The sequence below is a fragment of the Anomaloglossus baeobatrachus genome, chromosome 2, assembly GCF_048569485.1.
Source record: "Anomaloglossus baeobatrachus isolate aAnoBae1 chromosome 2, aAnoBae1.hap1, whole genome shotgun sequence".
In the NCBI taxonomy this organism is placed as follows: domain Eukaryota; kingdom Metazoa; phylum Chordata; class Amphibia; order Anura; family Aromobatidae; genus Anomaloglossus; species Anomaloglossus baeobatrachus.
In genome coordinates this window covers 429,531,845-429,546,937 of record NC_134354.1, presented here as the reverse complement: position 1 = coordinate 429,546,937, position 15,093 = coordinate 429,531,845, and the positions used below count along the sequence as shown (strand labels likewise).

General features: G+C 43.4%; 1 protein-coding gene across 2 annotated transcripts in view; it reads right to left on the bottom strand.

The window, feature by feature from the left end:
- Positions 1-15,093, bottom strand: part of BRIP1 (BRCA1 interacting DNA helicase 1) — a 455,971-nt gene that overhangs the window by 244,666 nt on the left and 196,212 nt on the right. For both annotated transcript variants that reach the window (XM_075336237.1, XM_075336238.1), the window contains exons 9-12: positions 10,416-10,615; positions 10,136-10,268; positions 9,878-10,032; positions 4,645-4,810 (exon numbers count right to left, since the gene is read on the bottom strand). In XM_075336237.1, the coding sequence (XP_075192352.1) occupies positions 4,645-4,810; positions 9,878-10,032; positions 10,136-10,268; positions 10,416-10,615 (654 nt within the window). The remainder of the gene's footprint in view (positions 1-4,644; positions 4,811-9,877; positions 10,033-10,135; positions 10,269-10,415; positions 10,616-15,093) is intronic.

Below are 15,093 nucleotides of genomic sequence, written 5' to 3'. Positions count from 1 at the left end.
TGGTGTAATATGTCCATGTATTCACTGCAACCACAGATCTGCCAAAGATTTATCTCTGTGTGTGACGGGGCCTTAAGAGTGAAATTCTTATGAAATAACACACTGCATTAGTTCTAATGGTATTTATTAGGCCCTGTTTTGCTATCTCATGTCACATTATGACTGCCATACATGAACACAATATATTTTATTGCCAAAAATGGCACACATATTACTCGAGCGCTTCATTGGGGTACACAGAAACTAAGGGGCTTATGCTGCCACCTGGAGGCTGACACTGAGAATCCATCTTAGAAAACAAGTCAGCTTCTCCACAACAGCCTATACTATACCTGGCCAGCCAACACCCAGCTATTCAGTTTCGCTTACTGTCGGGATGACCTCAATCTGGTCAAGGACACTCAGTCATCTCCTTTCATGCCAAACAGAGAGATATTTCTTCATTCTGGCAATTTGTTTCTTTTAGCGATCTCTTTCATTGGGGAGGCTCCGAGTGGTGGCTCTCACCTATCGCTTTCCCCGTGCGAAAGTGAGGTCTTTTGTTCAGCACCCTTTTTTCTCCCAAGCGTATTCTCCACTTAACACCTTTATGAGGAGATTGTTCTCCTTCTTTTAAGCACTTTACTTCTCAGCTTTGTAAGAGGTTCTTACACAATTTGATTTAATAAGAGCAGCTCTGTTCAGATGCTTGTTGGTCACCCAGTTATGCTCATGCAGAAATTGGATCACCTCCAGGGCTATCATTTTGATCTGCCAATTCAGAAGATCGGGCTAAGCTATGGTGCCCCTGTCAGGGCATGGCTCACTTCCCAGGGTAATGTTTCTACAGGCATTAGTTCTTTATCACAGGGGTGCTACTTAGTTTGCAGTCCCCATCTGTGTGGAGTCGATGGATGAAAGCAGCGGTTACTTAGGTGATAGCCAGAGGGATTGCTATTCTTCCTTCCATAATACTGGTATTAGTTTTCCCACCCAAGGGACTACTTTAGGCTGTCTTAAGGTTCATATGTTCCCCAAGAAGTGTTTGAGACATGAGAATTTTTGGTACTCACTGCAAATTCCCTTTCTCATAAATTTCATGTGGTGACACAGCCCCGTTCTTGTTGGAGGGTCTTGGTTTTGCTCCACCTACAGTTTTTCTATTAACTAGGACTGAGCGGATCCGGACTGTAAAAGTCCGGATCCGCGCGGTTTCAAAGATGTCCCGGTGCCGGACCCAGGCTTGGGATACCGGGTGCACGATCCGTATCCAGCACTGGGGAAATAAAAGGGAAAATAAGGAAAACAATACTTACCGAGACTTGGTGTCATGGCGGCAAACTGCTTCTGGGTCGCGCATTCACTTCCTGTACTGCGAAATAAGCAATTCACATAAAAACAGCTTTCCGTGCTTTCACCGCCTACCGGCAGTCCTGTCGTCTGTGATTGGTTACAGTCAGATGTCCCCCAGGTCTGTGTCAGCGTCTGCCTGCGGCTCAGTCATAGGCTACACTAATAGCCGGCGGTTGTTCTCTATGGTCGCTGGCTATGAGATGTAGCAGAGGTGGATGCGTCGCTTTGTGACCTCGTGTGGATTTTATTCCAAATAAAGGATTTTTCTCTGTGTCTGTGTTTATTTACTTTCATGTACAGGTTAATGATACAGGTATCTCATAGACGCTTGTGTCATCACTAACCTAGGGCTTAGTAGCAGCTGTGCACTGTTATTAACCCCTTATTACCCTGATTGCCACCACACCAGGGCAATTCGTGAAGAGCCGGTAAAGCACCGGGATTGTCACAACTAATGGATGCGGCAATACCGGGCAGCTGCAAGCTGGCGGCACGGTGGCTCAGTAGTTAGCACTGCAGCCTTGCAGCGCTGGGGTCCGGGGTTCAAATTCCACCAAGGACACCATCTGCAAGGAGTTTGTATGTTCTCCCCGTGTTTACGTGGGTTTCCTCCGGGTTCTCCGGTTTCCTCCCACACTCCAAAGACATACTGATAGGGACTTTAGATTGTGAGCCCCAATGGGGACAGTGTTGCCAATGTATGTAAAGCGCTGTGGAATTAATAGCGCTATATAAATGAATAAAATTATTAATTAATTATTATTATTAAAAGCTGAGAATACCATCCACCAGCTGGCTTTATCTTGGCTGGGAATCAAAATTAGGGGGGGACCGCACGTCATGTTTTTTTTTTTATATTTATTTAAATAATTTTAAAAAAGCTGCATGCGGTTTCTCTTAGGCCGGAGTCACACTTGTGAGGGACTCACACGAGTCTGACATTGCATCACTGGCACAGCCGCGCACACTTCTGACAGGAGCGTGCATGTGTTTCTAGGTACATGCACGCTAATGTTCAGAGAATGGCAGGCCGTGTCGTGTGATGTGATGCCAGACTTGTACGAGTCTGACATTGCATCACCGGCACAGCTGTGCACACCTCTGACAGGAGCGTGCATGTGTTTATAGGTATATGCGCGCTCATGTTCAGAGAACGGCAGGCCGTGCCAGGTGATGTCATGCCAACTTTGTACGAGTCTGACATCGCATCACCGGCACAGCCGCACACTCTAACAAGAGTGTGCATGTGTTTCTAGGTACATGCACGCTCACCATACTGACCCGCAGACACTTGTACTGCTTTCCCCGCCCACCTGCTGTCCTGGTGCCTGTGGTTGGTTGCAGTCAACTGACACGCTGCCACTCAGGGTCGGAGAGTGGCTACAACCATGCAAAGCCTTTCATGTTTCATTGCATTTTTGTTTTTTGGTTTTGTCTCTATTTGGGGGTTTGCTTTGGTCTGCAGCCCTGCTTATAGTATCCAACCTTAATTTTTCAATAAAAAGGAGATTAAACATAACTGCAACCAATTACACGCGCAGGTGGGTGGGCAAAACAGTGAATATTGAATTGTCGGCTCCGGAAGGGAAAAGCGTGACCCGGAAGGATTTTGTTGCCATGACACAGCCTAGTTGATTATATCGCGTGCGCTCCTACCCCCTATCCCTTCTACCAAGTTTTTAATCTCTGGATTTTTGTCCCCATTGATTTATATGGGCACCAGATTCCGGAGCAGATCGAGATTTTTTTTGTATTGAGCAGTGATCTGCCGGTCCCGGATTAGTCCTGAGCAGCTCTACTATTAAACTATTACTATTAGAGTGTTGAAAAGGAGTCAACTTTTTTTCTAAGATGTATTCTTACTGTGAGCCTCCAGGTGACAGCATATAACCCCATGGTTCATATGTCCCCAACTGAAGGCTACGAACTGTAAGCTTGTTACACCTCTCAAATGGAATTTTGGACCACTTTTCATCTGCAAACTGCTTCAGGTCTCTCATATTTGAAGGTCGACGTCTCCCAACTGTAATTATAAGATCTCTCCACAAGTGTTCAGTAGAATTTAGGTCCGGACTCATTGCTGGCCACTTCAGAACTCTCTAGGGTTTTGCTTTCATCCATTTCTTGGTACTTTTTGCAGTTTGTTTGGGATCATTGTCCTGCTGGAAGACCCATGACCTAGAATGCAAACTCATCTTTCTGACACCGGGCAATACATTGCAACCCAAAATTCTTTGGTAATCATCAAATTTCATGATACCTTGCATGCATTCATGCACCAAGTGCCAGAGTCAGCAAAACAACCCAAAAACATCTTTCAGCCTCTACCATATCTGACTGTAGGTACTGTATTCTCTTCTTTGTAGGCCTCATTCCATTTTCGGTAAACAGTAGAATGATGTACTTTACCAAAAAGTTCTATCTTGGTCTTATCTGTCCACAAGACACTTTTTTCAAGAAGAATTTTGGCTTACTCATTTACATTTTGGCAAACTGCAGTCTCGCTTTGTTCGGTCTGTGTCAGCAGTGTGGTTTTCCTGAGTCTCCAGTCATAGCGTTTTATTCCATTCAAATATTGACAGATAGTTTGTGCTGACACGCATGCACCCTGAGCTTGCAGGACAGCTTGACTTTGTTTGGAACTTGATTGAGGCTCTTCTTTACCATCTGGACTACACTGCGTTGCAACCTTTCATTAGTTTTTCTCTGCCATCCACAACCAGGGAGATTAGCTACAGTGCCATGGGTTGTAAACTTCCTGAATATGTTGTGAACCATGAACAAAGGAACATTAAAATTTCTGGAGATGAACTTGTACCTTGAGATTGTTGATATTTTTCAAAAATGTTGGTTCTCAAGTCCTCAGACAGTTCTCTTCTGCTTTTTCTGTTTTCCATGCTAAGTGTGGCACACACAATGCAAAGATTGAGTTAACTTCTCCCCTATTTATCTGGTTTCAGATGTAATTTTCATATTGTTCACACTTGTTACTTGCCACAGCTAAATTTAAACAAGCATCACATGCTTGAAACAAAGTTGTTTTCCCCAAAATTTCGAAAGATGCCAGCAATTTTGTCCATCCCATTTTTGTGGATTTCTGTGAAATTAATGCAATTTGCCTTTCTTTCTATGTTTTTGTGTTATTCCAAAACACACAAAAGAAACAAACATGTGCAAAGCAAAACAAGTGTAATTGCAATAATTTTCTGGGAGAAATGCTTCATTTTCTGAAACAATTTCAAGGGTGTCAACACTTTCGGCCATGATTGTGTATATGTATAAGCGCATAAATTGAGTAAAACTGTAATTTACCACGGCTGGGTTCAAGCACCAGAAGTTCAACGTATAAACTAGTGTCCTTTGACGAATGTTTCTTCGGTTTTTTGGTCTTGCAAAGAATCCGTTTTCATCTGCCAAATCTTGTCTGCTTGTCCATGTGTAAGACTGCTGCAAGGCAATCCTATAATCTTCTGCAAATCTAAAGAAATGGATGTCTACTATAATAAATGGTAAAATGACAATCACACCAGCACATCTGTTAGAAATATATCTGTCACCTTATTCAATAATTTTAAAATGCTAGAGTACATATTTTCTGCACTAGATAAAGTTGCTATAGCCTAAAACATTAGTGCTCTTTGTTTCTTAAAATTAGTTTATATGGTCATCCAGCATGGAAATGGCCAACTGACAGTTCATTTTTTTAGTAAACATTTCCAATGAATGCCTATTTATTGCTTAGAACTATGGATTACTTATGTACTATGGTTAGAAATGTGCAAACCTGAAGTTCGCACATTCTTTCCAAACTTTCCAAGAAGACAAAGTTCAGGTTCAGATTTATGGTGCTTTACGAATGCAAAGCACTCACGCGAGCATCGCTGTGCTCAGGTACACTCGGTGCTCAATCCAGTGTGATCCGCTTGCAGTGTTTCAATGGATCACATTGGGGGTAACAACAATGTGATCAGATGTAGTGTGCAAAAAAGGGAAAAACCCAGCCGCCCCACCCCGGAAGTGTTGTGTTTATGGCTGGTTGTATGTGCCTAACTTGCCCAATAAGTTTAGGTCAAGCCTGGGTCCAAAACTGAACTTTAAAAAAGTTCAGCCGCACCAGCAGAAACCGAACTCCCACGGGTCTGTTCTAGTTATGATGACTAATTTACATTTACTACATATTACATTGCTGAAGAGGTGCACAAAAACAGTAAAAAAAAAGCTGATTGCAGTAAGACCAGTCAACTATTTTGTATTTATGGGGGTGTGCCTACTCTCCCCCAAAATTCAATAGTTAATCTTTTTGTTTTAAAGGGGGATAATCCACCACAGGTGGAGTCTGGCAGCACCTTAAAGAGGTGGTTCACTACTTATTTTTCCAAGCCACATTGATATAATGTTGAGAAACAAGGCTTCTCTCAAATACCTTGTGTTGCCAATAGTGCCTGTGCTATTGCGGTCGGCTCATCCCTTTCTCGTGACCCCCCCGGGCTCCACGACCTCTGATGTCAGGTCAACTTCCAGTTGACATGACATCACCGTGGCCAGCCTCAGTCTTCCTGAGTGACTGGGCTATGGGCGGCGTTTATCGCTTGTCACAGCCCAGCATCTCCCTGCTCTCTCCTTCATTGCAGAGTGCCGCAAGCAGGAGAGATGCTGGGTTGTGACAAGTGGTGAAACGCCACCCACAGCCCAGTTACTCAGGAAAATTAGAAAGCCGCGGAGACACCATCACGTGTTTCTCAACGCTTGGAGGAAACTAGCCAGGTCTTTCACCGGGAAGGAACAACCACGGGAAGGGCAGTCTCCAGTCAAGGAGACCACCTATACCAAACATGGTATCCATCCACAGACAGCCGTTTCGGGGTATTTGCCCCTCATCAGTGTGGAGTAGGAATCTGGCTAGTGGGGGCAATGCCTAGTATAAGACTACTTAAGCAAGCATTGTTGACCTTAGGGAGATCAACATATCCACTGCGGAGACACCATCACGTGTTTCTCAACGCAGTGATTCTAGAGCATTGCCCCCTGGGGGCAATGCTCTAGAATCACTGCGTTGAGAAACACGTGATGGTGTCTCCGCAGTGGATATGTTGATCTCCCTAAGGTCAACAATGCTTGCTTAAGTAGTCTTATACTAGGCATTGCCCCCACTAGCCAGATTCCTACTCCACACTGATGAGGGGCAAATACCCCGAAACGGCTGTCTGTGGATGGATACCATGTTTGGTATAGGTGGTCTCCTTGACTGGAGACTGCCCTTCCCGTGGTTGTTCCTTCCCGGTGAAAGACCTGGCTAGTTTCCTGCCAGCGTTGAGAAACACGTGATGGTGTCTCCGCGGCTTTCTTATTTGCATACTTCCCAGGGGGCAATGCTCTAGAATCACTGCGTTGAGAAACACGTGATGGTGTCTCCGCAGTGGATATGTTGATCTCCCTAAGGTCAACAATGCTTGCTTCAGTTACTCAGGAAGACTGGGGATGGCCTTGGTGATGTCGGGTCAACTGGAAGTTAATGTGACATCATCGGACATCAGAGGTCACGGAGCCTGGGTGGTCACGAGAAGAGGATGAGCCGACCGCAATAGTGCCACTCACAGGCACTATTGGCAACACAAGGTATTTCAGAGAAGCCTTGTTTCTCATCATTATATCGATGTGGCTTGGAAAAATAAGTAGTGAACAACCTCTTTAATCCCCTCTCTCTATTTTGAATACAGTTAGGTCCAGAAATATTTGGACAGTGACACAATTTTCGCGAGTTGGGCTCTGCATGCCACCACATTGGATTTGAAATGAAACCTCTACAACAGAATTCAAGTGCAGATTGTAACGTTTAATTTGAAGGTTTGAACAAAAATATCTGATAGAAATTGTAGGAATTGTACACATTTCTTTACAAACACTCCACATTTTAGGAGGTCAAAAGTAATTGGACAAAGAAACCAAACCCAAACAAAATATTTTTATTTTCAATATTTTGTTGCGAATCCTTTGGAGGCAATCACTGCCTTAAGTCTGGAACCCAAGGACATCACCAAACGCTGGGTTTCCTCCTTCTTAATGCTTTGCCAGGCCTTTACAGCCGCAGCCTTCAGGTCTTGCTTGTTTGTGGGTCTTTCCGTCTTAAGTCTGGATTTGAGCAAGTGAAATGCATGCTCAATTGGGTTAAGATCTGGTGATTGACTTGGCCATTGCAGAATGTTCCACTTTTTTGCACTCATGAACTCCTGGGTAGCTTTGGCTGTATGCTTGGGGTCATTGTCCATCTGTACTATGAAGCGCCGTCCGATCAACTTTGCGGCATTTGGCTGAATCTGGGCTGAAAGTATATCCCGGTACACTTCAGAATTCATCCGGCTACTCTTGTCTGCTGTTATGTCATCAATAAACACAAGCGACCCAGTGCCATTGAAAGCCATGCATGCCCATGCCATCACGTTGCCTCCACCATGTTTTACAGAGGATGTGGTGTGCCTTGGATCATGTGCCGTTCCCTTTCTTCTCCAAACTTTTTTCTTCCCATCATTCTGGTACAGGTTGATCTTTGTCTCATCTGTCCATAGAATACTTTTCCAGAACTGAGCTGGCTTCATGAGGTGTTTTTCAGCAAATTTAACTCTGGCCTGTCTATTTTTGGAATTGATGAATGGTTTGCATCTAGATGTGAACCCTTTGTATTTACTTTCATGGAGTCTTCTCTTTACTGTTAACTTAGAGACAGATACACCTACTTCACTGAGAGTGTTCTGGACTTCAGTTGATGTTGTGAACGGGTTCTTCTTCACCAAAGAAAGTATGCGGCGATCATCCACCACTGTTGTCATCCGTGGACGCCCAGGCCTTTTTGAGTTCCCAAGCTCACCAGTCAATTCCTTTTTTCTCAGAATGTACCCGACTGTTGATTTTGCTACTCCAAGCATGTCTGCTATCTCTCTGATGGTTTTTTCTTTTTTTTCAGCCTCAGGATGTTCTGCTTCACCTCAATTGAGAGTTCCTTAGACCGCATGTTGTCTGGTCACAGCAACAGCTTCCAAATGCAAAACCACACACCTGTAATCAACCCCAGACCTTTTAACTACTTCATTGATTACAGGTTAACGAGGGAGACGCCTTCAGAGTTAATTGCAGCCCTTAGAGTCCCTTGTCCAATTACTTTTGGTCCCTTGAAAAAGAGGAGCCTATGCATTACAGAGCTATGATTCCTAAACCCTTTCTCCGATTTGGATGTGAAAACTCTCATATTGCAGCTGGGAGTGTGCACTTTCAGCCCATATTATATATATAATTGTATTTCTGAACATGTTTTTGTAAACAGCTAAAATAACAAAACTTGTGTCACTGTCGAAATATTTCTGGACCTAACTGTATATGCACACTCTTCTAAATTAGGCATTCATGTGTACAGAGATGTCAAGCAATGTTTAATTCCTAAATATTTCTTTTCAGGTGGTTTAGTCACACACATTACAAGCAGATGTAGAACATCAAGCACGCAACCATGCAATTTGTATAGACAAGCACTGGTAGTAGTATGGGCTGTACTGAAGAGCTAATTGACTTTTAATGTGGCAAACTCATAGAATGCCACCTGTACTACAAGTTAGTTTGTACATTTGATTGGGAATTCTGACAGCATTAAGGGATATACTCAAGTTTAGATGTTAATCCCATAACCATGAGATAAGGGTTAAATTCCCGATCGCTGGGGGTCTAACAGCTGGGACCCCCAGTGATCTCGAGAATGTAGTTTTTGAAGAGCCCCATGTGAATGGAGAGGTGGTCAAACATGCGCACTGCTGGTCCATTCATTATTTATTTATTTTTTTAAAATCGTTCTTATTTAGAGACATCACTACATTTTCCAACTAAATACAGTCAAACAAAATATAACAGATTATAATATTATAGTAGTGGAGAACAAACCACACGTCATTTGCTCCTGTTAGGGACGCCACACCATTCATTTCTCATTGAATCGCCAGAGATAGCCGATCGTTGCGTTCGGTTAGTCTTCAGCACTTCTGGAAGAATGAATGGAGATGGGCAAGATCAACAACTGCTCTGTTCACATGAGCTCTTCAGAGCCCTGCATCTGGGGATCATGGTCGGCAGCAGAATTCTGATGGGTAAATATGCGAGAGCTCACTTACTGACTGGCGTATTGAAATCAAGTTTAAAAAGGTTTCAAGGTGAATGTGTTTACTTGTCGAAAAAAACTATATTTGTAAATGTGAACTATACGTCTTTATATCCTATGTTTAAAACGGCAATACAATGTGTATAATCTTTGTATCTGTTTACATAACTGGGAGTTGTCCTAAATCCATTTACGATTTTAGATTGGGAGCGAGTTTCTTTGTATTTTATTTTGTTTGGAATTTGCAAAATGTTACTAAATATGTAATTAAATAATATAACAGTAGGAAGGCGTAATATTGGCTGTAGGCTCATCCTTGAGTTTATGGAAGCCTGCATATAACTGTGCCCAAGGCATTCTGTCGTCAACCCATGGTAATATTTTAAATTATTACTGGTGTAAACTAACCTGTTGTTTTCACGAAACAAATAGTCCAAAACAAGAAACAGTCCCTGCAATACTATTTGCGTTGGTGGACTAAGTATTGGAACTTTCACTACAGACTCCTGGCCATTCAGCATAGTTGTCTTTTCCTCCTTTTCAACTACAGCAGCCAGATTTCCCTACATGACAACAAAAAAATGCACTTAAGTCTAAAAAGATACAATTCTATATAAATGAAATTTGACAATCTGCCACACTGGAAAGTACAAAATTGGCACTTACCTTAAGCAGAGGAAACGTTGCATTAGTTATACCCATGTCATGGAAAATTGAAAGGATATCTTTACCATTCCACACTTTACATGAAGATTCATAATCCCTTTCCACCAAATTCTCAGCACATTCTTTTATCCAACTAAAAATGATAAAAGTAAAGGTATTTGTATACGCCATCATTTACAGATTATACAATATCTCTAGTAAGTGCAGTTGTGTAAGTTTCAAAGTTACTATTGCTAGACTACAGCTTATTTGTAATCATTTCTCCCAAGAAATAACTTACTTAGTCAAACTGTAACAAACCCCTCGTAAGGGTTCATGGTCGCTTGGTCTAATCCCATGAGTAACCATGCTGTCTATCTCATCTCGGGCATACAGCAACTGGGCATCTGTTACACTATAACTGGCAGATTCACGGGCACAGTCTTCCATGTTGTGGGCCTCATCTAGAATTACCACCTGGTCTTTCAAGCAAATATCCAACTAGAAGCAATGAAAGACAAAGCATTAGTTAAAACTAAATAACCGCAACTATTGCATACGTTTTTCTGTAACAGGAGCAGGCACACTTAGGGGGCCATACTGGAGGGCAGACACAAATACAGCATAATAAATAAATAAATAATCATAAAATACTGTCACGACTCAACCAATAATGAGTGAGCACTAAGATGCTCGAGTGCTCGGTACTCAAAACGAGCAGGTCGGCGCTCGGACAGACTCGACTGTACTTTTTAAGTATAATGCAAGTCAATGGGAAGCTCAAGAATTTTTCCAGAAGAGTCTTTCAGAAAAATGCTTGAGTTTCCCATTGACTTCCATTATACTCGGTACTAGAGTTGAGAGCGTCCAAACAACCTGCTCGTTTTGAGTACCGAGCATCTTCGTGATCACTCATTACTACTCTCAACCTAAAATAAACTAATTACAATGTCAATATGAAGTGAATACTTGCAAAATGATGTTTTTTTCAAGCTAGGCATAAAATTGGAAATAAGTTACAAATAACAAAAAGTATAAGAATTTTTCTCATTAACTTCTTTGAGGGACACAGAAACCATGGGATAGTTACATGCTAAATAAAAATTGGCTGCCTCCCAGCAGACTATATTTGCCTGCTAACATCAGGCTTCCTCAATTATTTGTAGTGTCAGTTGGAGGCAAGATCTGTTCCAGACAAGTCTTAGTCACTGCTTAGCCTAACCTATTTCTATTTTTTCTTTCAAATGGACTTCTTCTAGGGTAATAGTGTGATTGGGCACTCTGTTTCACCAACGCAGTGACAAAGAGTGAACTTTGTAATGTTCAGTTTGTATCCTCTTGCACTGGTATGGCAGAACCAGTGTACATCAACTCAGTCCAAAATCAGGTACAGGAGCTGAGGTCCGTTAACCAGTAAGCTGCTGCCCGCCCCGAGCCACATAGCATGTGTGTTGCATTGAGCAGAAGATTTGGGCATTTGGTCTTCAGGACGGGTGGGTATAGCCCTGCTACGACCCTGCATTTGCGCATGCTCTTGCTGGCATGCATATCACCGGCGTCTGCTTCCCTCCTCTCCCTACCTATGAGTAGATTGCAAAAAGGAAAAGTATATACGATCAAGAAGCCCATATACTGCATAAAATTAACGTTTATGGACAGAATAAAGATGATAAATAACAAGATTTGGGTGGATGTGCAAAATCAAAAAGAATTTACATTAAAATCAAGAATTTGGACCTATCTACCATATAAGCAATGGTATATAGTTGTAAAAAAACGAATCAGTTGCATTATATATAGTCACCACTAGGGGTCGCCAAACATCCCGACAGATGGAAATTGTGCTGCAATATAGCTACCATTCCATATAAAGGTAACCAGCAATTGGCTATACACTCATAAATTAGTATGTAGAGCACAGATACAAAAACACTTACATTAAGAGAAAGAGTATAGCTGTGGCGATGTAGCAGACCAGGTCTAGAAGCTCACTCCTACGTACGTTTCGGTAACATGGATTACCTTCGCCCACCGCCCCCTGACAAAGGTAATCCATGTTACCGAAACATAGGTAGTAGTGAAGCTTCTGGGCCTGGTCTCCTACATTGCTACCGCTATAAATTTTCCTTTAATTTATGTGTTTTTGGATCTGTGCTCTATATACTAATTTATGGGTGTATAGCCTATTGCTGGTCACCTTACATCGCATAGCTGTAGTACCCAGTGTTTCCCGTGATAGTAACTGTCTCTCTCCCGCTCTCCCTGTCTCTCTCTCCCTCTCTGTCTGTCTCTATTTCTCTGTCTGTCTCTCTGTCTCTTTCCCTGTCTGTCTCTCTATGTCTCTGTCTCTCTCTCTGTCTCTCTCTTTCCCTGTCTGTCTGTCTGTGTGTCTGTCTCTGTCTGATTGTCTCCCTGTCTGTCTCTTTCCCTGTCTGTCTTTTTCCTGTCTGCCTCTGTCTCTTTCCCTGCCTGCCTGTCTCTTTCCCTGTCTTTCTCTGTGTTTGTCTCGGTCTGTCTGTCTCTTTCCCCTGTCGTTATCTTTCCCCTGTCGTTATCTTTCCCCTGTCGTTATCTTTCCCCTGTCGTTATCTTTCCCGTCTGCCTATCTCGGTGTGTGTGCCTCTATCTTTGTCTACCTGCCTTTGTCTGTCTGTCTCTTTCCCTGTCTGTCTCATTCCCTGTCTGCTTTTCTCTGTCTGTCTGTCTCTATCGCTTTCTCTTTCCCTGTCTGCCTCTTTCTCTGTCTGTGCCTATGTCTGTCTGTATCACTGTCTCTGTCCATCTCTCCACCGATATCATATTACCTCACACATAAGTTGCTTATACTAAGAATGTCCTTTGTTCCTATAGCAACCAATCAGAGCTCCTATTATTAACCTGTAGCTCCCAGTTTCATTGACTTTAATAGAGGAAGTTTAAAACTAAATTCTGAAATTATACTCGAGCCCTTGTCATCCTCCCTCCAGATTGTGATGCTACACTGGGGCTTTTTGTGCTCTTGGGGGAGCAGACACCGACAGCACCTGAGTGCTCCACTCGACAGATCATGGATGGGGTAGGTTATTTTCTTCTGGCAGTTGATACTTTGGACACCTCAGCAGTAGTGATGGGTGATCCCCCCCATGGTCAAGATTGGGAGCCTCGCCCGATCATTTTGTAAAGATCGGGATTGAGATAACACGATCTTGCGTCCGATCACCGATTTCGGGCTTTACAGTTATGGGATGGGGCGGGGGGGGGCTGTAAAATAAAGAATATAGTTAATAATAAACACTGTCATTACACTTACAGGTCCCGCGACGCATCCTGCAGACTGTCTCCCAGCGCTTCTGCTGCCAAGTCCGATCATTACTGTGCAACCCGGTAAGCATCACTGACTAAAAACCTTCCATGACATCAAGGCCATGTGACCAGTCAGGTGTGAATGTTGTATTACTTCGTTGGTTACAGACTGGTCACATGAATATGATGTCATCAAAGGTCCTGTCCTGTTAACTGAACTTGCAATCATGGCTGGAGTTAGAGCGGGCGCTTATAGTTTCATAGTTTTAAGATTGAAGATAGACAAGTCTATCGAGTTCAACCTATAGCCTACCCTGTTAATCCAAAGGAAGGCAAAAACCCCATGGGGCAGACAGTTCTATATTAGGGGAAAAATTCCTTGGAAACTCCACATATGGCAACCTAGTTCGATGGATCAATGCCCAAACACAGAATCTAGTGCACATAACCAGTAATATTATATTTTATAAGAAAGGCATACAGGCATGTCTTAAATATTAGTACTGAATCAACAATTACAGCCACATGTTCCATAGTATCATTGCTCTTACAGTAAAGAATCTGCATCTGTGATTATGATTAAAACTTATTTCCTCTAGATGTAGGGGATACCCCCTTGTGCCCGTTGCAGGCCTAAGGCTATGTGCGCACATGTGTGTATTACATGCAGTTACGCTGCGATCTGCAGCGCAGCGTAACTGCATGCGTCCTGCGTCCCCTGCACAGTCTATGGAGATTGTGCAGGAGCCGTGCGCACGTGGCATATTAGAACGCAGCGATTCGGCTGCTGCCCGAATCGCTGCGTTCTAAGAAGTGACATGTCACTTCTTCCGTGCGGTTTGCATGCTGTCTATAGGGAGAGGCAGCATACAGAGCGCACGTTCTCTGCCGGCACCATGCGCTTCAGAACGGAGCTTTTCAGCTGCGCTCTGAAGCGCACCTTTTAGGTGCGGTGCAGAGCGCACACGTGCGCACATAGCCTAATTGTGAAAAGATCATTAGAAAGGTCTCTGTTCTGTCCCCTCATTTATTTGTACATTGTAATAAGATTGACTAAGCCTTCGGTTCTCCAAACCCATTCCTTTAATAACCTTAATTGCTCCTCTCTGCACCCCCTCTAGTTCTAATTTGTCCTTCTTATACACCGGAGACCAAAAATGCACACAGTACGCTAAGCAGGTTTGTGCTAGTGACTTGTATAGGGATAAAACTATTTTTTCATTAGCATCTATACCTGTTTAATGCATCTCATTATTTTATTAGCCTTGGCAGCAGCTGCATGATACTGGTCAGTAAAGTTGAGTTTGTCATTCACCCATACATCTAAGGGTGGCTTTACACGCTTCGATATTTGTCCCGATATCGCTAGCATGCGACCCGCCCTCATTGTTTGTGCGAAACGGGCATATCGCTGCCCGTCGCACACAAAATCGCGCACCCGCGTCACACATACTTACCTGCATAGCGACGTCGCTGTGACCGGCGTACCGCCTCCTTTCTAAGGGGGCGGTCCGCTCGGCGTCACAGCGACGTCACGGAGCGGCCGCCCAATGAAAGCGGAGGGGCGGAGATGAGCGGGACGAACATCCCGCCCACCTCCTTCCTTCCGCATTATGGCCGGCGATGTTCCTCGTTCCTACGGGAGTCACACACAGCGATGTGCACTGCCGCTGGAACGAGGAACAACAACGTGAAAG